The following is a 14903-nucleotide window of genomic DNA, read 5'->3' as shown; positions in this document are numbered from 1 at the left end:
TCTTGCCTCGGTGTTCCTGCCAGTTGAATGCCATCCTGAGTAGATACTGGCATTCCTTAGGCTCAGTGAATGTTCATGAATCATGATGAAGACCTTTTAGGACAGGGTGAATCTATAAAGCCCTCTCTGCTTTCAAGAGGCTTTACAAGAAGCACATACGACGTGAACACACTGAAAAGGATGAATACAAATGAGAATTGTATATGCAACAGGAAAGTTTATTAGGAGATTCGGGAAACTACAGGAAGAGCAGAAGCATCAGAGAGATCCACAATACACCTCCTGTGGCCCCTTCACAGCTCCAAACTCTCAAACCATCAGAACACGGAGAGAAAGGCCCTGGGAGAAGAGGTCCCAGGGGGAGCTCAGGTTGAGAACCCGGTCACAGCGCTGGGCATTTGTTCTCCTTCCATGCCATGATTCATGGCGATGCTGGGCATGGGGTCAGAGAGGCTGAGGTGGTCCATCGATGGTCTTTCTGTCTTCATGCAATCCTCCTTTTGGCCCCTGGGTATCTAGCAGGGCCCGCAACGGGAGCGTGAAATGCAAGGATTGGTGACACAGGGTCCAATGGGCTTGTCACAGGCATTGGTGGTGGCACAGGGGTTGCAGGGCAGCCTGGGACACAGAATCATTAGATCGTCATCATGAGAAGAGTCATTTTAAAAAGAGAGGGGGCTCAACCCAAAGAGACATAAGAACAAGTAGAATCCACTCCCCAATGTCTTAGGAAGCCAAGCCTTGTTTAGATCACTCCTTCTACAAAGTACAGAGACCGTGGCAGGAAAGAGCACAGAACACTTGAGGTAGAATCCCAGCCTTCACTCCATAGCCCTGGAGACAAGGGAAAGTCACTGCATCCCTGTGAACCTTAGCCTCCAGTCTACAAAATGGGACAAGCGTAAAAAATCCCTCCCCCAAAAAATATATATTATGGTTATATAAACACTGTGTTAGTTGACAGTGGTGTGTCTTCTTAGTTACCGAGTCATCTTCCCTTCTGACACTCAAATGTTTATTATGGGATGGTTGTAATGATGCCCTCTGCCTGCTCCAAAGGGTTCTAACAAGGACCAAGAAAGCAATGGATATGAATGTTTTGGTTAAGTCAGATAGATGGGTGATTGCTAAGCATGGCTTTCTTTTTTGACACAACAAGCCATCCCTGAAGATGTAAAGCATTATTTACCCAGCAGAAGCCAAAGGACGATTTTCACCAGTGGAGAAAATACTCATAACTATTTTTTTTAACAGAAAATCATTTCAGCCCAGGTGATGCTAGTAATAAATGCCCTGACTTTCCCACAGCTGGATGTAAAACCCTGGCTTCTACAGATACACTGAAACTTGGTCCTCGGAGTCCTGTTTTATCCTTGAGTAGAATTGTGCCTTCCGGGTACTCACTTGCAGTCCTCGCTCTCCAGCAGGCCCCGGTATGTGTTGATCTCACACTCCAGCCGGGCCCGGATGTCCAGCAGCACCTGGTACTCCTGGTTCTGACGCTCCAGGTCAGCCCGGATCTCGGCCAGCTGGGACTCCACGTTGGTGATCATGCACTGCACCTGGGACAGCTGGGAGCTGTAGCGGGCCTCGCTCTCTGTCAGCGTGTTTTCCAGAGAGTTCCTCTGTGGTGGGGGAGAGAACAAAGGGAGTGTCAGGAGCTGCTCCTTCAAAACTGCTTCCAAAGAAGTCACCAGCTTCCAGGGCTGAGGAGAGTGTGTGGCCCACAGGTGAGTCTGCCTCCCCGACTTCACACTGCTCACCAGCTGGTCTGAACAATACACACCAGGTTGTGCTGGGCCTGCAGCTCGATCTCCAGGGCGTTGACCGTGCGCCTCAGCTCGATGATCTCCGCCTGGTAGGACTGAAGCTGCTCTGAGCTGGACACCACCTGCTTGTTCAGCTCCTCAGTCTGAAACACCCAAGGGGAGGAGACAGGATCAGACCCTGCCCTAAGGGCCCTGGGGCCTTAGGTCCCGAGTGGTCAGGTGCTCGGATGCCCACCTGGGTGGTGAACCACTCCTCCACTTCCCTGCGGTTGGTTTCCACCAGGGCCTCGTACTGACTCCTGGTCTCATTGAGCACTTGGTTCAGGTCCACGGTGGGGGCAGCGTCCACCTCCACGTTGAGGCGGTCTCCAAGCTGGCAACGCAGGGTGTTGACTTCCTGATGGAGGGAGAGGAAAGATTGAACTCACAAAATAATGTGTGTAAGTGTGTCCAGTCCACGTGGTGGGACGTGAAATTAGGAAGTGCAAGTCGAAATCTAGTTGATGTAAAACCTAGGTAAGTCACCTCTGGTGACTTCAGCCTCCTCTCATAGTCTCTTTCCTCATCTAGATCAGGAGACTGGTTGATTAAATTATTGCTAATATTTCTTCTGACTCCAGAATTTTTCCATCTCCTTCTGATTTTCCCTTTGCTCTGTGAGCAGCCTGGCATGACAATCGGTTTTGCTACTTAAATGTAGAGAATCCAGGTTTATCTCCTATCCACTTCCTGTCTTCTATTTTCATGTACTGTCTTCTACAGCTTGTCTCCTCCTCATGAAAACAGAATGTTCGAGGCATGCATCTGATTTCCTAATATTGCATTCAACCATGAGATCTCAGTCAACCACCAAGTTCCTTCATTTCTCCCATCTTTCTATCCATTCTTCCATCCATCTATCCATCCATTTATCCAGCTTGGATTCCAGTTATCTAGGTGACACAGAGGATAAGGAAGTGTGCTATCAACTTCCAGTCTTGATATTAATTTAGTACCTGTTTGGAAGACAATAAATCTTATCAAACAGTAGCAAGTATTTTAAAGATCATTGTGTGGGCTTTTGGCCACACATCTGGCCCCCTGGTGATAAGCTGACCACACTCCTTTATGTGAAAGAGATCAACATGTGACTCATTCCACAATAATCCCCCAAGTATGTTTTGAGCCACCAAAAACCTACCTTACCCTTCTCAGGGGTGTCATGGAGTATTGTGTATCTCAGTATTGTGATGTTGGGGGCTGGGACTTTCTTACCTGTTCATGGTTCTGCTTGAGGCTCAGAAGCTCCTCCTTCAGGGACTCCACCTGGGCCTCCAGGTCAGACTTGCACAGGGTCAGCTCATCCAGGATCCTGCGCAGGCCATTGATGTCTGATTCCACCAGCTGCCGCAGGGACCTCTCCGTATCGAACCTGTGCACACAGCCCAAGGTCAAGGAGGAAGACTCTCTTTCTTAAGCTTTACTGCATTGACCTAGTCAAATTCATTATATCTTGAAATATTTTGAATTTTTAAAAAGTTTTCCAAAAGGAAAAGCACCACTATGCTGGGTAAGGAGACCTACTTCCTCAGTGAGACCCACCAAAGAGATGCTGGTGGGATTGCCTGTGTGTGGGTGCATCTATCATTAACTAACCGTAAAACACACAATCTTAGCACTAGGTGAAGAGACTTTGGCTTTTAACCTAACTCTAGCTCAGTGCACGAGCCCTCCCAGCATCATCTAGAAGCTTCTGCAGGAACATTCCCAGGACAGGGAGCTCATCACTTTGTAATTCTGCCTGCCTGTCACTACACGGCCGGGGTCATCACTGAGCCTTACTTGGTCCTGAAGTCATCGGCAGCCAGCTTGGCGTTGTCAATGTGCATCACCAGCTTGGCGTTCTCAGACTTGCTGCACAGGATCTGGGGATGGGATTAATTGTGAAATGAGTTATGCTAAGAAAGGAACGTCTTGTTACTTAAAGCAAAAAGCAATTTCTTTCATCCACAGTCCTTCCCAATAGCTTGATGTCCTTTCAGATTTTCAGTTTGGTGATGCTAGGAGGATTCATTCATAGAACTGATCATTTCAAAATTAGAACAATCAAGATGAAATGTCAGGAATTGTACTCTTCTTGGTCTATGTCTGATTTCCTATAGGAACTGAGATAGGTGGGTAGCCAAGGCTCAGGTAGGGCAACCAACCCTCCCAGTTTGCTTAGGACGGAGAAATTTCCTGAAATGTTAAAACCAGACAAGTCCCAGGCAACCAAGACAACTGGGTATACACTATCCTCACACCACCTTGTTCCATCCCCTACTACTTCTCTCCACTCTCCTCTTGTGGGCTTGACCATGCTTTGCATGAAGCTTCTTTCTCTACCTTAAATGCCCTTAGATGCCTCTTCTATCTGGCAAAACCCCTTCCCTCTCTGGCGTCCCCAGGTGGCCCCTTCCTGCATGTGTCTTCTACAGTGGCACTCACTCCTTAGAGCCTTTTATGGTCATTTGTTTCTATACTGCTCTCTCTTATTAGCCCTGAGCTCCTGAAAGAAAGATGCTATCATAGTCATTTATCCCCCACCCCAGCACTGTGCCTGACACATGCCAACTGTGGGTAAATAAACAATGATATTCATATTGCATGACCCTCCTTTGGTATTCACTTGGCCAGCACTATGCAAGAGTGGACGGAAAAGTCCTTCCAAGAACCAAATGTTCATGCAATCAGGTATAAACTCCTACTCATCCTTCAAACCCCACTCAGATATTGGTTCCTCTGGGGAGCTCTCTAAGTCCCACCTCCATGTTCTCTCTTTACTTGCACCCTCTTCTGCATTTATGACACTGCATTGTCACTGGTATACATGCCTGCTCTAGAGAGTGGTGTGTGTGTCTCCATATACTAGCAAGGCTTCTGAAGTCAATGGCTCTCTTGCTTTACCAAAGACACTCTTAATACAGTCTTTGAGGACTCACTCAGGAAACCACTAGCTCAAAGTACTGATTCAGATACACATTATAATTCACATTATAATTCTCTGACAAGCAGATTAAATGTCATAATAGAACTAAAAAAAAAAAAAGCAGATATTTGGGTTTTAGGTTAAAGAAAAAAAACAATGTAAGACGTCTGTGACTAATTTGTAGCCAATGCCTTAACCTAGTCCCATTCATAGTGATTCCAAAATGGATAAGGCTATTTGGTGTCCTATCTAAGCCAGTGGATTCTATGTCTCCATCACTGTCAACATTGGCTGCAAACAGCCTTAGAGTCCCTTGGAAGCCGATATGGGAAATTTGGATAAAGTTCATTAAGTTAGCATTGCAGTGCCCGCCCCTCACCTTCTGCTGGAGCTCCTCGATGGTCCGGAAGTAGGACTGGTAGCTGGAGCACACCAAGGGGTCCTGCTGCTGCTTCCGCTCCTGGATGCGGGCCTCCAGCTCCGCGTTCTCCCTCTCCAGCTGGCGCACCTTCTCCAGGTAGCTGGCCAGCCGGTCGTTCAGGAACTGCATGGTCTCCTTCTCGCTGCCGTTGAAGGAGCCCTCACAGAACCAGTTGCAGTTGCCCACGTTGGCGGGGATGTTGCAGGCCCCGGGCAGGGTGCAGCCATGGCAGCTGGGGGGCACGCAGGGCCGGGAGGAGCAGCTGCTGCGGCAGCTCACGTTGGACAGGCAGCAGTTGTAAGGCATGGTGCTGGGAGGGAGCAGAGCTCTGAAAGTCAGTTTCAAAACCTGATTTCTTTTCTCTGGTGTAACTCCTGGTCCTCTCCAGGGCTTTATATACTGTCAGTAGTGGGTGTGGTGACCACATAAAGCATTACCCTCCTTTTTCCTTCTTTACCAATTTTTCCATTTGTTATTTAGCCATCCTGCATGAGTCCTTGACCTCATAAAATGTTTTACTCTGGCTTCTTGCTAAGTCAGGACTCCTCACCAATCATGCTAGTTAGTTAAGTAAGAGCTTCATGGTTTAACTTCAAAGTAACCAACTTTGCCAACAGCAGCACTTATTCATGGGGCATTAAGATAGGGTACATTAACACCATACCCTGTCCTCCAGTGTTGGGGTCACTTCTGTATCTCTCCCTCCTAAACAAGGAAGGATTTGTGCCTTATCCAGCTCATATTCAGTTAGGACTCTGGGGGAGAGGGGCCACCTAAGGAATCCTCTCTGGAAGCAAGGCTGTTTAGTAGGGAATCCTGGAAGCTCCGATCAGAAAAGACTCACAAGGCCATCCAACTCAGTGTCTCTTGGCCATTACATCCAGGCAGAGGGAGACAACTCTACCTTCTTCCTATAGGGCTGCAGGAGTTTTCCAGGTTCCATTTCTACTACAATCCTTACAAAAATATCAAGAGAACTCACATTTTAGGACCACCTACTGTAGGTAGCACCATACTATGTGCTTACACACAGAGAGACTCTAATTGGCTGTGGCTTCTGCTTGCTGAGTACCCACTATGTTCAGGAACCTCATACACATTATTTCTTTCAGGCCTCACAAAATTTGGTAAGAATTTGCAGGGCTGCCTCTGATAGGGTCCCCAACTTTCTAGAACTCCTGCATGGGAGAGCCAGGATTCAAATACAGATCTAATTCCAAAGGCTATGATCTCTCCACCACTTTGTATTATCCATCCATTCCAATCTTCTCACTATAAGATGCAATAATGTGGAAATTGGTTGAGATCAGTGGAACTCAATCACTACTAGATGAAATATCATCCTAAATTAGAAAGAGCCAAGAAATAACAAGTCTGTTCTTCACTATGAAAGAACCAAGAGTCATTTCTATTCTAACAGAAGTTTGCTAAGCAAGAAATGCACCATACCCTCAAGAAGTTTTCTTTTTAAAGGAAACTTCTGGTTAATCTAATATAGAAATTCCTGAGGCTAGTTAACCAAAAGATGTGATCCTGCAAAGCCACCATATTTTCACAGGTTTAGGTGACATTTCATGACCATCAGTATGTTTTGGCAACATGTTCTTGTCTTATATTCTTCCAGATGGAGCTATGAACTGTAAGAATTTTATATTTAATCAGTGCTCCAAATATGAAGGACGTATTCCTTTTAGAAGCTACATGCTAATTCTTCTTGGGTAGCCATCATTCGGATCACCCATTCTTCAAACGTGCCTATGCATTCTGGGTCACATTCTCTTGGTTATCCTCATGGAATGCAAATCTCCATCTTCTAAGGGTGTATTTATTTTTGGAACCAGCCACATGTCATTTGGGACCAAGCTTAGTGAGTACAGTAAACAACCAAGCCAAGTAGCATCTTTAAAGGGTCAGAAGCAAGTTGTGGCTGTAAAAATAATAATGTGCGTTTTCTTGGGTTATGTGCTTTTATAAAGGATTGAAGCTTTGGAGCAAATATGTGGTCTTCAAAATCAAATGCTTTGGAGGTACTGGTGCCCTCCCCAAGGTTAAAAATCCATAATACTCTGCCCCTCCTGCTTGATTCTCTACCTGTAAAATGATCCCTCCATAAGAGGGATGTGGGATGGGTATGTTGGCTTAAAATTGGTGTCAAGTGAGGTGAGATCAAATAACATAAAACATATGGTTGAATTCATTTGTTTTTCTCTATTAATCACCTGTTCTTCTCCCCTTGTTCTCTCTGTCTCAGGACTTATAAGAGAAAAGTCCAGACAATGGAACTTTTTGAAGAATAGGAAAGGGATAGTGTGCTATAGACTAGAAAATATGTCCATGAAGATCTGGATAACCATTGCTATAGCTTCAACCTCTGTCAGAGTAGAATAATCCAGAGATGAGCATCTTTGTATCTTCAGAAGTAGAGAAAACAATTTACAAAACCCAACTATTTCCACATGTGGAGTAGAACTAGCCATAATTGCTACAGAGCAACATGGTAGTTAAGGAATGATGGCTGAGGATATTTAGGTCTATTGAGAAAAGACCCAGGTTTCAATTCACTTCCTGGGAATACTTAGAGGCCATTGCTTTTTATCTGTTCCATTTGCTGTGTACTGGGAATTCTCACCTTTACATAGTGATACTATTGTCTCTGGCCAATGACCCTTTAGTAAACATGATGAGCAAATTAATTCCTAACAACCAAAGAGGTTTGACAACCACCCATGTAATTGTGGCAGACGCTGTGGTTGAGGCTTCTGGTCTTAAGATGTGAGCAAACTGCATTTGAGGTTTAAGGATACAATTTATTATGGAAGCCGTGGCTATTTCCATGTCAGAGATCATATGCAGACTCACCATTTGTAGTACTTAACCATAGAGAGGAGTCAGAACAAATCTGCTGATGTCACCCTCCCTGTGACAAGGCTTTAATGTCATGAGAAGTCATCCCGCCTCCTTCCCCAAATCATCTTCCATGATGGCCAGGTCCTGCTGCATTTCGTAGTCATTCACCATGAAAAATGGAAAATATATTCTTTTGGAAACACAAAGTAACATATTGAGCTACTCACAGATGAATTACATGTTAATATCTACAGATGGTAAGGAGAAATAGGAGTGGTATCACAGGGCTCCCAGGAAGCAAGAAACTTGATTTATGTCAAAAAGGGATCTGAGATGGGGATAAGAAAAGCAGTATTGCTGCCCAATATCAATACCAGCCCACTGGGGTGGAACAGCCTCATTATTCATAAGAATAGGATTTAGGGATTTCTCAGGCTGTTTCATAAAGGTTGAGGAAGAAATCATGGTGGTGATCTAGGCTCTATTCAACAGGGCTTCCAATAGAGGACCATCAGGAGAGAAGGTGGAAAACAAGGCAGGTCAGTTGTAAGATGGTGTATTAACCAGTTTTCCATTACTATTACAAAATAACTGAGATAATCAACTTATAAAAAGAAAATGTTTATTTTGGTTCACAGGTTTGGAAGTACCAGTCCATAATCAATGGGCCCTATTTCTTTGGGTTTGTAACAAGGTGGCACATCATGGCAAGAGTGCAGAGCACATCAAAACGGATCATCTCATGGCCAAGTAAGAGACTCAGGTCCCACAATCCCCTTCAGGGAATCCACCAATGACCTAGGACCTCTCATTAGGCCCCACCTCTTTAAAGTCTCATCACCTTCCAATAGTGCCACCATGAGGACCAATCCTTTAACACATGGTCTTCTGAAGGAGATTTAAAATCCAAACTGTAGCAGATGGCCTGAGCAAAAACAGATACGGATACTCAAAATTGGATTCAGGTCCTACTGCCCTAGTTCTCAGAGCTTCCATTATTTCTCTTACATTCAGTCCTGGGCTTCCAATGGGAATGGAATTGGGGGGATATCAGGGACCAAGCCAAGTCAGAAAAATGCAAAGTTCCTCTAGGCTATGTTTTTAACTTTACTGTCTAGAATAAAAGAGAAGAGCATGAAACAATCCAGGACAATGTAACTTAATGATGCGAGCCTTCCCGGGAAAGCTGGATTCAGGGACAACTCAGAGAAGGAGTGAAGACCTGTTTTTGTAGACTGCATTGCAGGTCTGGGGAAAGAACGGAGGTTAAAACATTGTTAGTAGTATGCAGAGCATGAAGGAAAGTAAGCTTCGTGCTTAGTGGGAATATGTTGTGGTGAACTTTTGCAATAATTTCACTGTCAAGACAGGTAATTTGGCTGAGCGCACCTGTCAGCAGCTCAGGAGACTGAGGCAGGAAGATCACAAGTTCAAGCCCAGCCTCAGCAAATTAGCGAAGCCCTGAGCAACCTTCACCCATCTCAGTTCTTGCAGTTTCTCACCAGCCTCCTAACTGATCATCCTTGTATCCTTCTATTCCATCCAACTCTACCAACTTCTGGGACCTATCATGCCCCAACCTAAGTCTATGGCTAGAGGTAACATATGGCAACCATTTTATAAGAAAACCTCATGGATAACCATCAGAGCACTGTCAGATGTGGTCTCAAAATTTAAAAAAAATAAATAAAAATGACTAAGGATGTGGCTTAGTGGTTAAGTGCCCCTGGGTTCAATCCCTGGCACCAAAAGCAGGAGGTGGAGGGCGGCTACTAAAATATGACTTCTTCCCCCAGAATCCCACAGACCCTATCTCTTTGCAGTCACCAGTTTTCTCCCAGTGGCTATATCCAGGAGATTTGCCTCATTCTCATCTTCCCTGACCTGGACGCTGTTGACCACTCCCTCTCTGAAACTCTGACTTCTTTTAACTTCTGTGTCCCTTCAGCTGCTTCTCTATTTCCTCCTCCTACTGCTATACCAAGATGTCACCTCTATCTTAAGAGACCAGGAAAAACCAGGGATGAGCCTCATTTCAGAGACTTCGGAGAGCCTCTAGTGAGCTCTGTTTTCATCTTAATGGTCCCTAAAGATGCACTATCTTCCATTTGACAGTTTTGACTCCTACAGTCTTAATGACCATCTTAATTTAGATGATTCTCTAACATTGCCTTCAAAGCCAGTCATTCTTCCCAAGCTCTCTCCCTCTCCTCTGAAGATCCATAATTTTTTTAAATTTTCTAAGGTCCAAAAACTTCAAACCCGTAGGAGGTGTATCTGATGGTTGGTTTTACAAGTCAGCTTGACTGAGCGAAGCCATGCCCTGATAGCTTCTAACACATTCTTTCTGTGTGTATCTGCAAGGGTGTTTCTGGAAGGGATTATATTTGAACATCACCTTCACATACATGACTGGGCATCATCTAATCCATTGAGGTCCCAAAGAATAAGACAGTATTTGAAGGATGAACTTACTCCATCTTCTTGAGGTAGAAATTCATTTTCTCCTACCTTCAGACATTGATGCCTTCAAACTCTGAAGCTTATTCCATTGGCTCCCCTGGTTCTCAGGCTTTCGGACTTGGAACACAACTACACCACCAGCTTGCAATAGTACATTATGGGATTTTTTAGCCTCCATAATGACATTAGCCAATTCTGCATAATGAATTTCTTTCTATATCTAGAAATAGATAGATAGATAGATAGATAGATCCTATTGATTCACCCTTTTTGATGAACACTGATTAATATAGTGCTTGATCCCTTTAGTGTTTCCTTCCTTTTTTTTCTCCACTGTTCTACTTTTGATCAGCTTCCACATCCTAAATTACGCTTCTAAATCCACCCATGCTCTGCCCCTTCACCTTCACCCATCTCAGTTCTTGCTGTTTCTCAGCAGTCTCTTAATTGATCATCCTTATATCCTTCTCTTCCATCCAACTCTACCAACATCTGGGACCTATCACACCCCAACCTCTGTACATGGCTAGAGGTATCATATGGCAACCATTTTACATGAAAATCTCATGGGTAACCATGCAGAGCACTATCAGATGTGGTCCTACTTTGCAGTTTCACCTTCCGCCACTACACTTATCCCCTGTTCCAAGCTAGCCATTGGATTATCAGGCTCTAAATACTCCTCCTTATTCCTTATCTCCTTATCAAGCAAAAATCATGCTTGGAGAAACTTTCCCTCAGACCTACACACATACACACACACACACACACACACACACACACTTTTCTGTCCAAACATATTCCTTCAAACTTTATTTCAGAATGAAGGTAATATCGTATAGTAAGACTTTATTGAAATCAAAACTATAGGAAGTGTATCATTTTCGTAACCTTTTCATGAACCCCCGTTAGTGTTAACCGTCCTTATTTATTCCACTTACAGGAACCCACGCCTTGTAGTAAGCTTTAATTAGGTGATAGCATCTCCGTTGAAGGGCCTGAAGTCAAGAAGGCAGGCAGACAAAGTTTATGTGAACTGGACACTCCCATTTTCAAAGCCCTGGTTGATGCTCCCTTCTTCAAGGAGCCTCTTTCTGCACCCTCTCGCACCTCTGAAACTTGTAATCCTTTATTATACCTTCCCTGAGCCACCTTGACATCTGTCCAGGAGGACTGTCCCTTCCATCCATCCATTCCAGGCTGTAAACATTCTATGACCAGGAATGGAGTTCAGGTATCTGTTTCTTATTACCCCATCCAGTACCAGGCACGAGCAATAGGTAACGGACTATGGATTTGTCCATCAGAAAGAGTTAAGTTAAATGGATAATTGACAGTATAGCCTATAAACTTGACCACTTCCAAAATTCAAAGGTGAGGCAAGGGTGGGGGGGGAGTACAGTAGAATTAATGTGCATACCTAGTGAACATTAGCCTCTAGAATTAGAGGAAATGAACTGATGTAGAGCTTATGGGAGATCATTATAGATGTAAGCAAAGTATGAGAGAGGAATAAACTTGAACTTGAAGAGGGGCATGTATCCATCTTAAAGAAAAGGGGTACAGTAAAAAAGAAAGAAAGAAAGAAAAGTAAAGAAAAAGACCCTGAATGCTCCTAAAACCTATCCAAGATAAAGGAACAATGACAGTAAGCCTGGCTGGAATGTCCAGACACATATTATCCTAAGAACACTGGTATTCTCCAGGCACACTGCAAACTAGGGCAAGTCAGTGCTGTCTGTAGCAAGCTACTTTCTTGCATGTACACCATGTCAGTTACTCCGTGGGATGCTGATGAGACAAGCAAACTTAGCAAGTTAATGCTGGTGACACTATTGCTTCTCTAGCCCAATATATAAAACCCTGTCCCAGTGGCAACTGGCATGGAACTGAGGGTGTAACAGGGGTCCACTTCATGCTTTGACCATAACCCTTGCTGCTCTGCCACTGGAGGTTTGTTTTTAAACTGACATTTTTTTTTCATTCCTCTTCCCCCTCTCCCCCTCCCTGATAATGGCAGAAGCAAGATTAACCTTCTTCTCATACTAGGCTGAATTATCTGGCCTTCAGCTCACTGACCACAGAAAAAGAAGGAATCTGTACTTTAAAGCTGACACCAGAGGATCTAATAAGCAGCTGTCTCTCAATATTACAAATGAACTGTGACTCCTGACAGGGCACCATTGGAGTGTGGCCTTAGTATTACCTCTTTAAAAGCCTTCTGTGCCCTTTGGCAGTAAAGTCACAGCCTCTGGGACAGGAGTCCACTGTGTGTGCTCCTTTGTTAGCAAAGCAATAAAGCTTCTTTTTTCTCTTTTCTCAAAACCTCACCCTCCTTATTAGATGGGCATCAGGGACAAGGACTGAGCTTTGATGATCAAGGGAACTGCGGAAATGACACATGTCACTTGTCCAGCTGGCCACCACTGGACAGAACACCGAGGGAAAGGATGCATGGCTTGGCAACGTGCCCGGAGGGGCAGAAGTGCTACTCTATTCATCCAATCACTACTGAACTCTGCTCGGAACAGCCAGTGATCTCCTGTACATCTTCCCCAATCAATTCTCTGTCTCATATGCTATCTCTGGGCACTTTCTTTGGCCTTTTAGCAACCTACCCCACTGCCCTGGCACAATGGGCTGTGGGTGTGACAATGGATGAGCCAGCCAGGCGGTAAAATAAACCACTGTAAGTGCCAAGATTATCGCAGTTGGAAAAGAAAAATGGCGGGGAAGGAGGCTCTCAAGATGGTCTTCCAGCTCTCTGGGAGGGGTGGCTATGATGGATACCTGCCACATGACTATGGTGATGCCCTCAAGACCCCCGAGGATTGGGAGGAGTGTCATTGCTGGTGGGCACTCAACATGGTCTAATTAAAAAGAAAGACCTATGGAAGATAGCAGCAGCTGTAGGGTGGCCCCAGGCAGCAAGGGAGGCAGAGCTCAGGTCGAGGCCTGTGTTAAGTAATTGCATGAGAAATTAAAGATGGAGTGTGAACACATTAACTCAGGGGCTGCAGAGCCATTACTTGCTCATGTGAGGAGTGCTCATGAAACTTTGGAAACTAGCCTGCCATGTTGCTAAACTAAAAAGTAAGGCTATCCAGTGATTGCTCAAAAGGACTGGGACCCCCCTAAATGGGGCCCCTGTGAACTAAGCACTTCAAAAGAAGAGGATGAGGACCGGGACAAGCCAACTGAGGTGCCAGAGGCTTGACCAGACATAAATCAAAAGGTGGAGACAGGTCAGCCACAGCTGGGAGAGTGGATGTTGAGAATCTTCCCGCTCCTGACCAGCACATGCATACCTCCATGAGAGACGGTGCTGCCGATGAGTTGGTAGAACTGGGGGAAAGTTTAGACAGACAGCCAGGAGAAATAAAGCAGAATGGCTCTTACAGATCTGGGATGCTGGTACTGCAGGCACATTCCTACCATGGGGTGAAATGAAAAAATTGCCTCAGACCTCATGCCCTACCCTACAGATAGTCTTCTGTTAATAAAGACCATGCCATCTCTTTATTGTCCTGGCTGAAAGCAGCCTGTAAAATTGGCCTGATATTGGAGAATCACCCACCAGGAAAATCCATGGAAGATCCACAAGATCACCTGGGAGAGTTAGGGATGAAGGAGCAAACTACATGATGAAACTGATAGACATTCACAGCAAGAATGAAGGATACCATTCTCCAAAGAGCTTCAGGGCAATGCTGTGGGGCTCTGGGATCATTCTGGGGTCCTTTAGCGGGCCTTCCTATTTCTCCAGCAGAACAGACTCTAGTTAATGTGGGAAAAACTGAAAAGAATAAGAAACTAGAGATATGGAGTAAGGATCAGAACGTGGAAGAAAGAGAAGGCAAAGGAATCACCAGGGGCTCAGTAAGGAAAGCCAGGAGAAATTTGCTTTCATATGAGAAAGGCAACAATGGCCTTTTGATGTCCTTCCCCAAGGACATGTACATAGCCCAGCCATTTATTAAGGGATGTGGCAGTGGTTTCTCTGGTCCCATGGACAAAACCTGACATACTATCAATGTTTCATTATATTGATGTGATGTTAAATTCTGAGTCTTCTCCCCACCTACAGAAGGGAGTACAAAGGGTGATAGTGCATCTCCAAGAGAGAGAATGGGCTGTCAATTCCTTAGAATTACAAAGACTCATGTTGTCTGCCAAGTCCTTGGGATCGTCTGTTGTTGTAGATGAAGTCCAAGTTTCCCCTACTATCAAACAGTCACAGATTTTCTCGGGAATATTGAGATGCTGGCATTTTACCATTCCAAACTTAGCACAAAGGTTGAAACTATTATATAAGTTAATAAAAATGAAAGCCTAGTGGATCTGGGAACTTGAGCACCTTGAAGCCTTTTCTTGTTAACAAAAAAGGTTGTAGAACAATTATAAGTCCTGGGCACATTCGTCCAAGAACCACTATAGACAGGATGTTTTTAGCTCC

General features: G+C 44.7%; 1 protein-coding gene across 1 annotated transcript; it reads right to left on the bottom strand.

The window, feature by feature from the left end:
* Nucleotides 1-203: 203 nt before the first annotated feature.
* LOC124091578 (keratin, type I cuticular Ha3-I) lies at nucleotides 204-5492 on the bottom strand. The gene is made up of 7 exons (XM_046442651.2): nucleotides 5096-5492; nucleotides 3591-3673; nucleotides 3024-3180; nucleotides 2005-2166; nucleotides 1787-1912; nucleotides 1405-1625; nucleotides 204-618 (listed from the first exon to the last, which is right to left on the bottom strand). The coding sequence occupies exons 1-7, from the start codon at nucleotides 5441-5443 to the stop codon at nucleotides 516-518; spliced, it is 1200 nt and encodes a 399-aa protein (XP_046298607.1). The 5' UTR covers nucleotides 5444-5492; the 3' UTR covers nucleotides 204-515.
* Nucleotides 5493-14903: the final 9411 nt, after the last annotated feature.

The sequence above is a fragment of the Marmota monax genome, unplaced genomic scaffold, assembly GCF_021218885.2.
Source record: "Marmota monax isolate L192 unplaced genomic scaffold, Marmota_monax_Labrador192_F-V1.1 WCK01_AAM20220418_F8-fsc00205, whole genome shotgun sequence".
NCBI classification, from domain to species: Eukaryota; Metazoa; Chordata; class Mammalia; order Rodentia; family Sciuridae; genus Marmota; species Marmota monax.
Note: the sequence above shows the minus strand (reverse complement) of the source record. Positions and strands in the feature narration are given on the sequence as shown.

Coding starts and splice junctions, on each gene's coding strand:
- LOC124091578 (XM_046442651.2), bottom strand. CDS start 5,443: ATGCCTTACAACTGCTGCCTGTCCAACGTGAGCTGCCGCAGCAGCTGC. Junction 1,913..2,004: donor AGGAGTGGTTCACCACCCAG/GTGGGCATCCGA, acceptor TGGGTGTTTCAG/ACTGAGGAGCTGAACAAGCA. Junction 619..1,404: donor CTGGAGAGCGAGGACTGCAA/GTGAGTACCCGG, acceptor TCTGTGTCCCAG/GCTGCCCTGCAACCCCTGTG.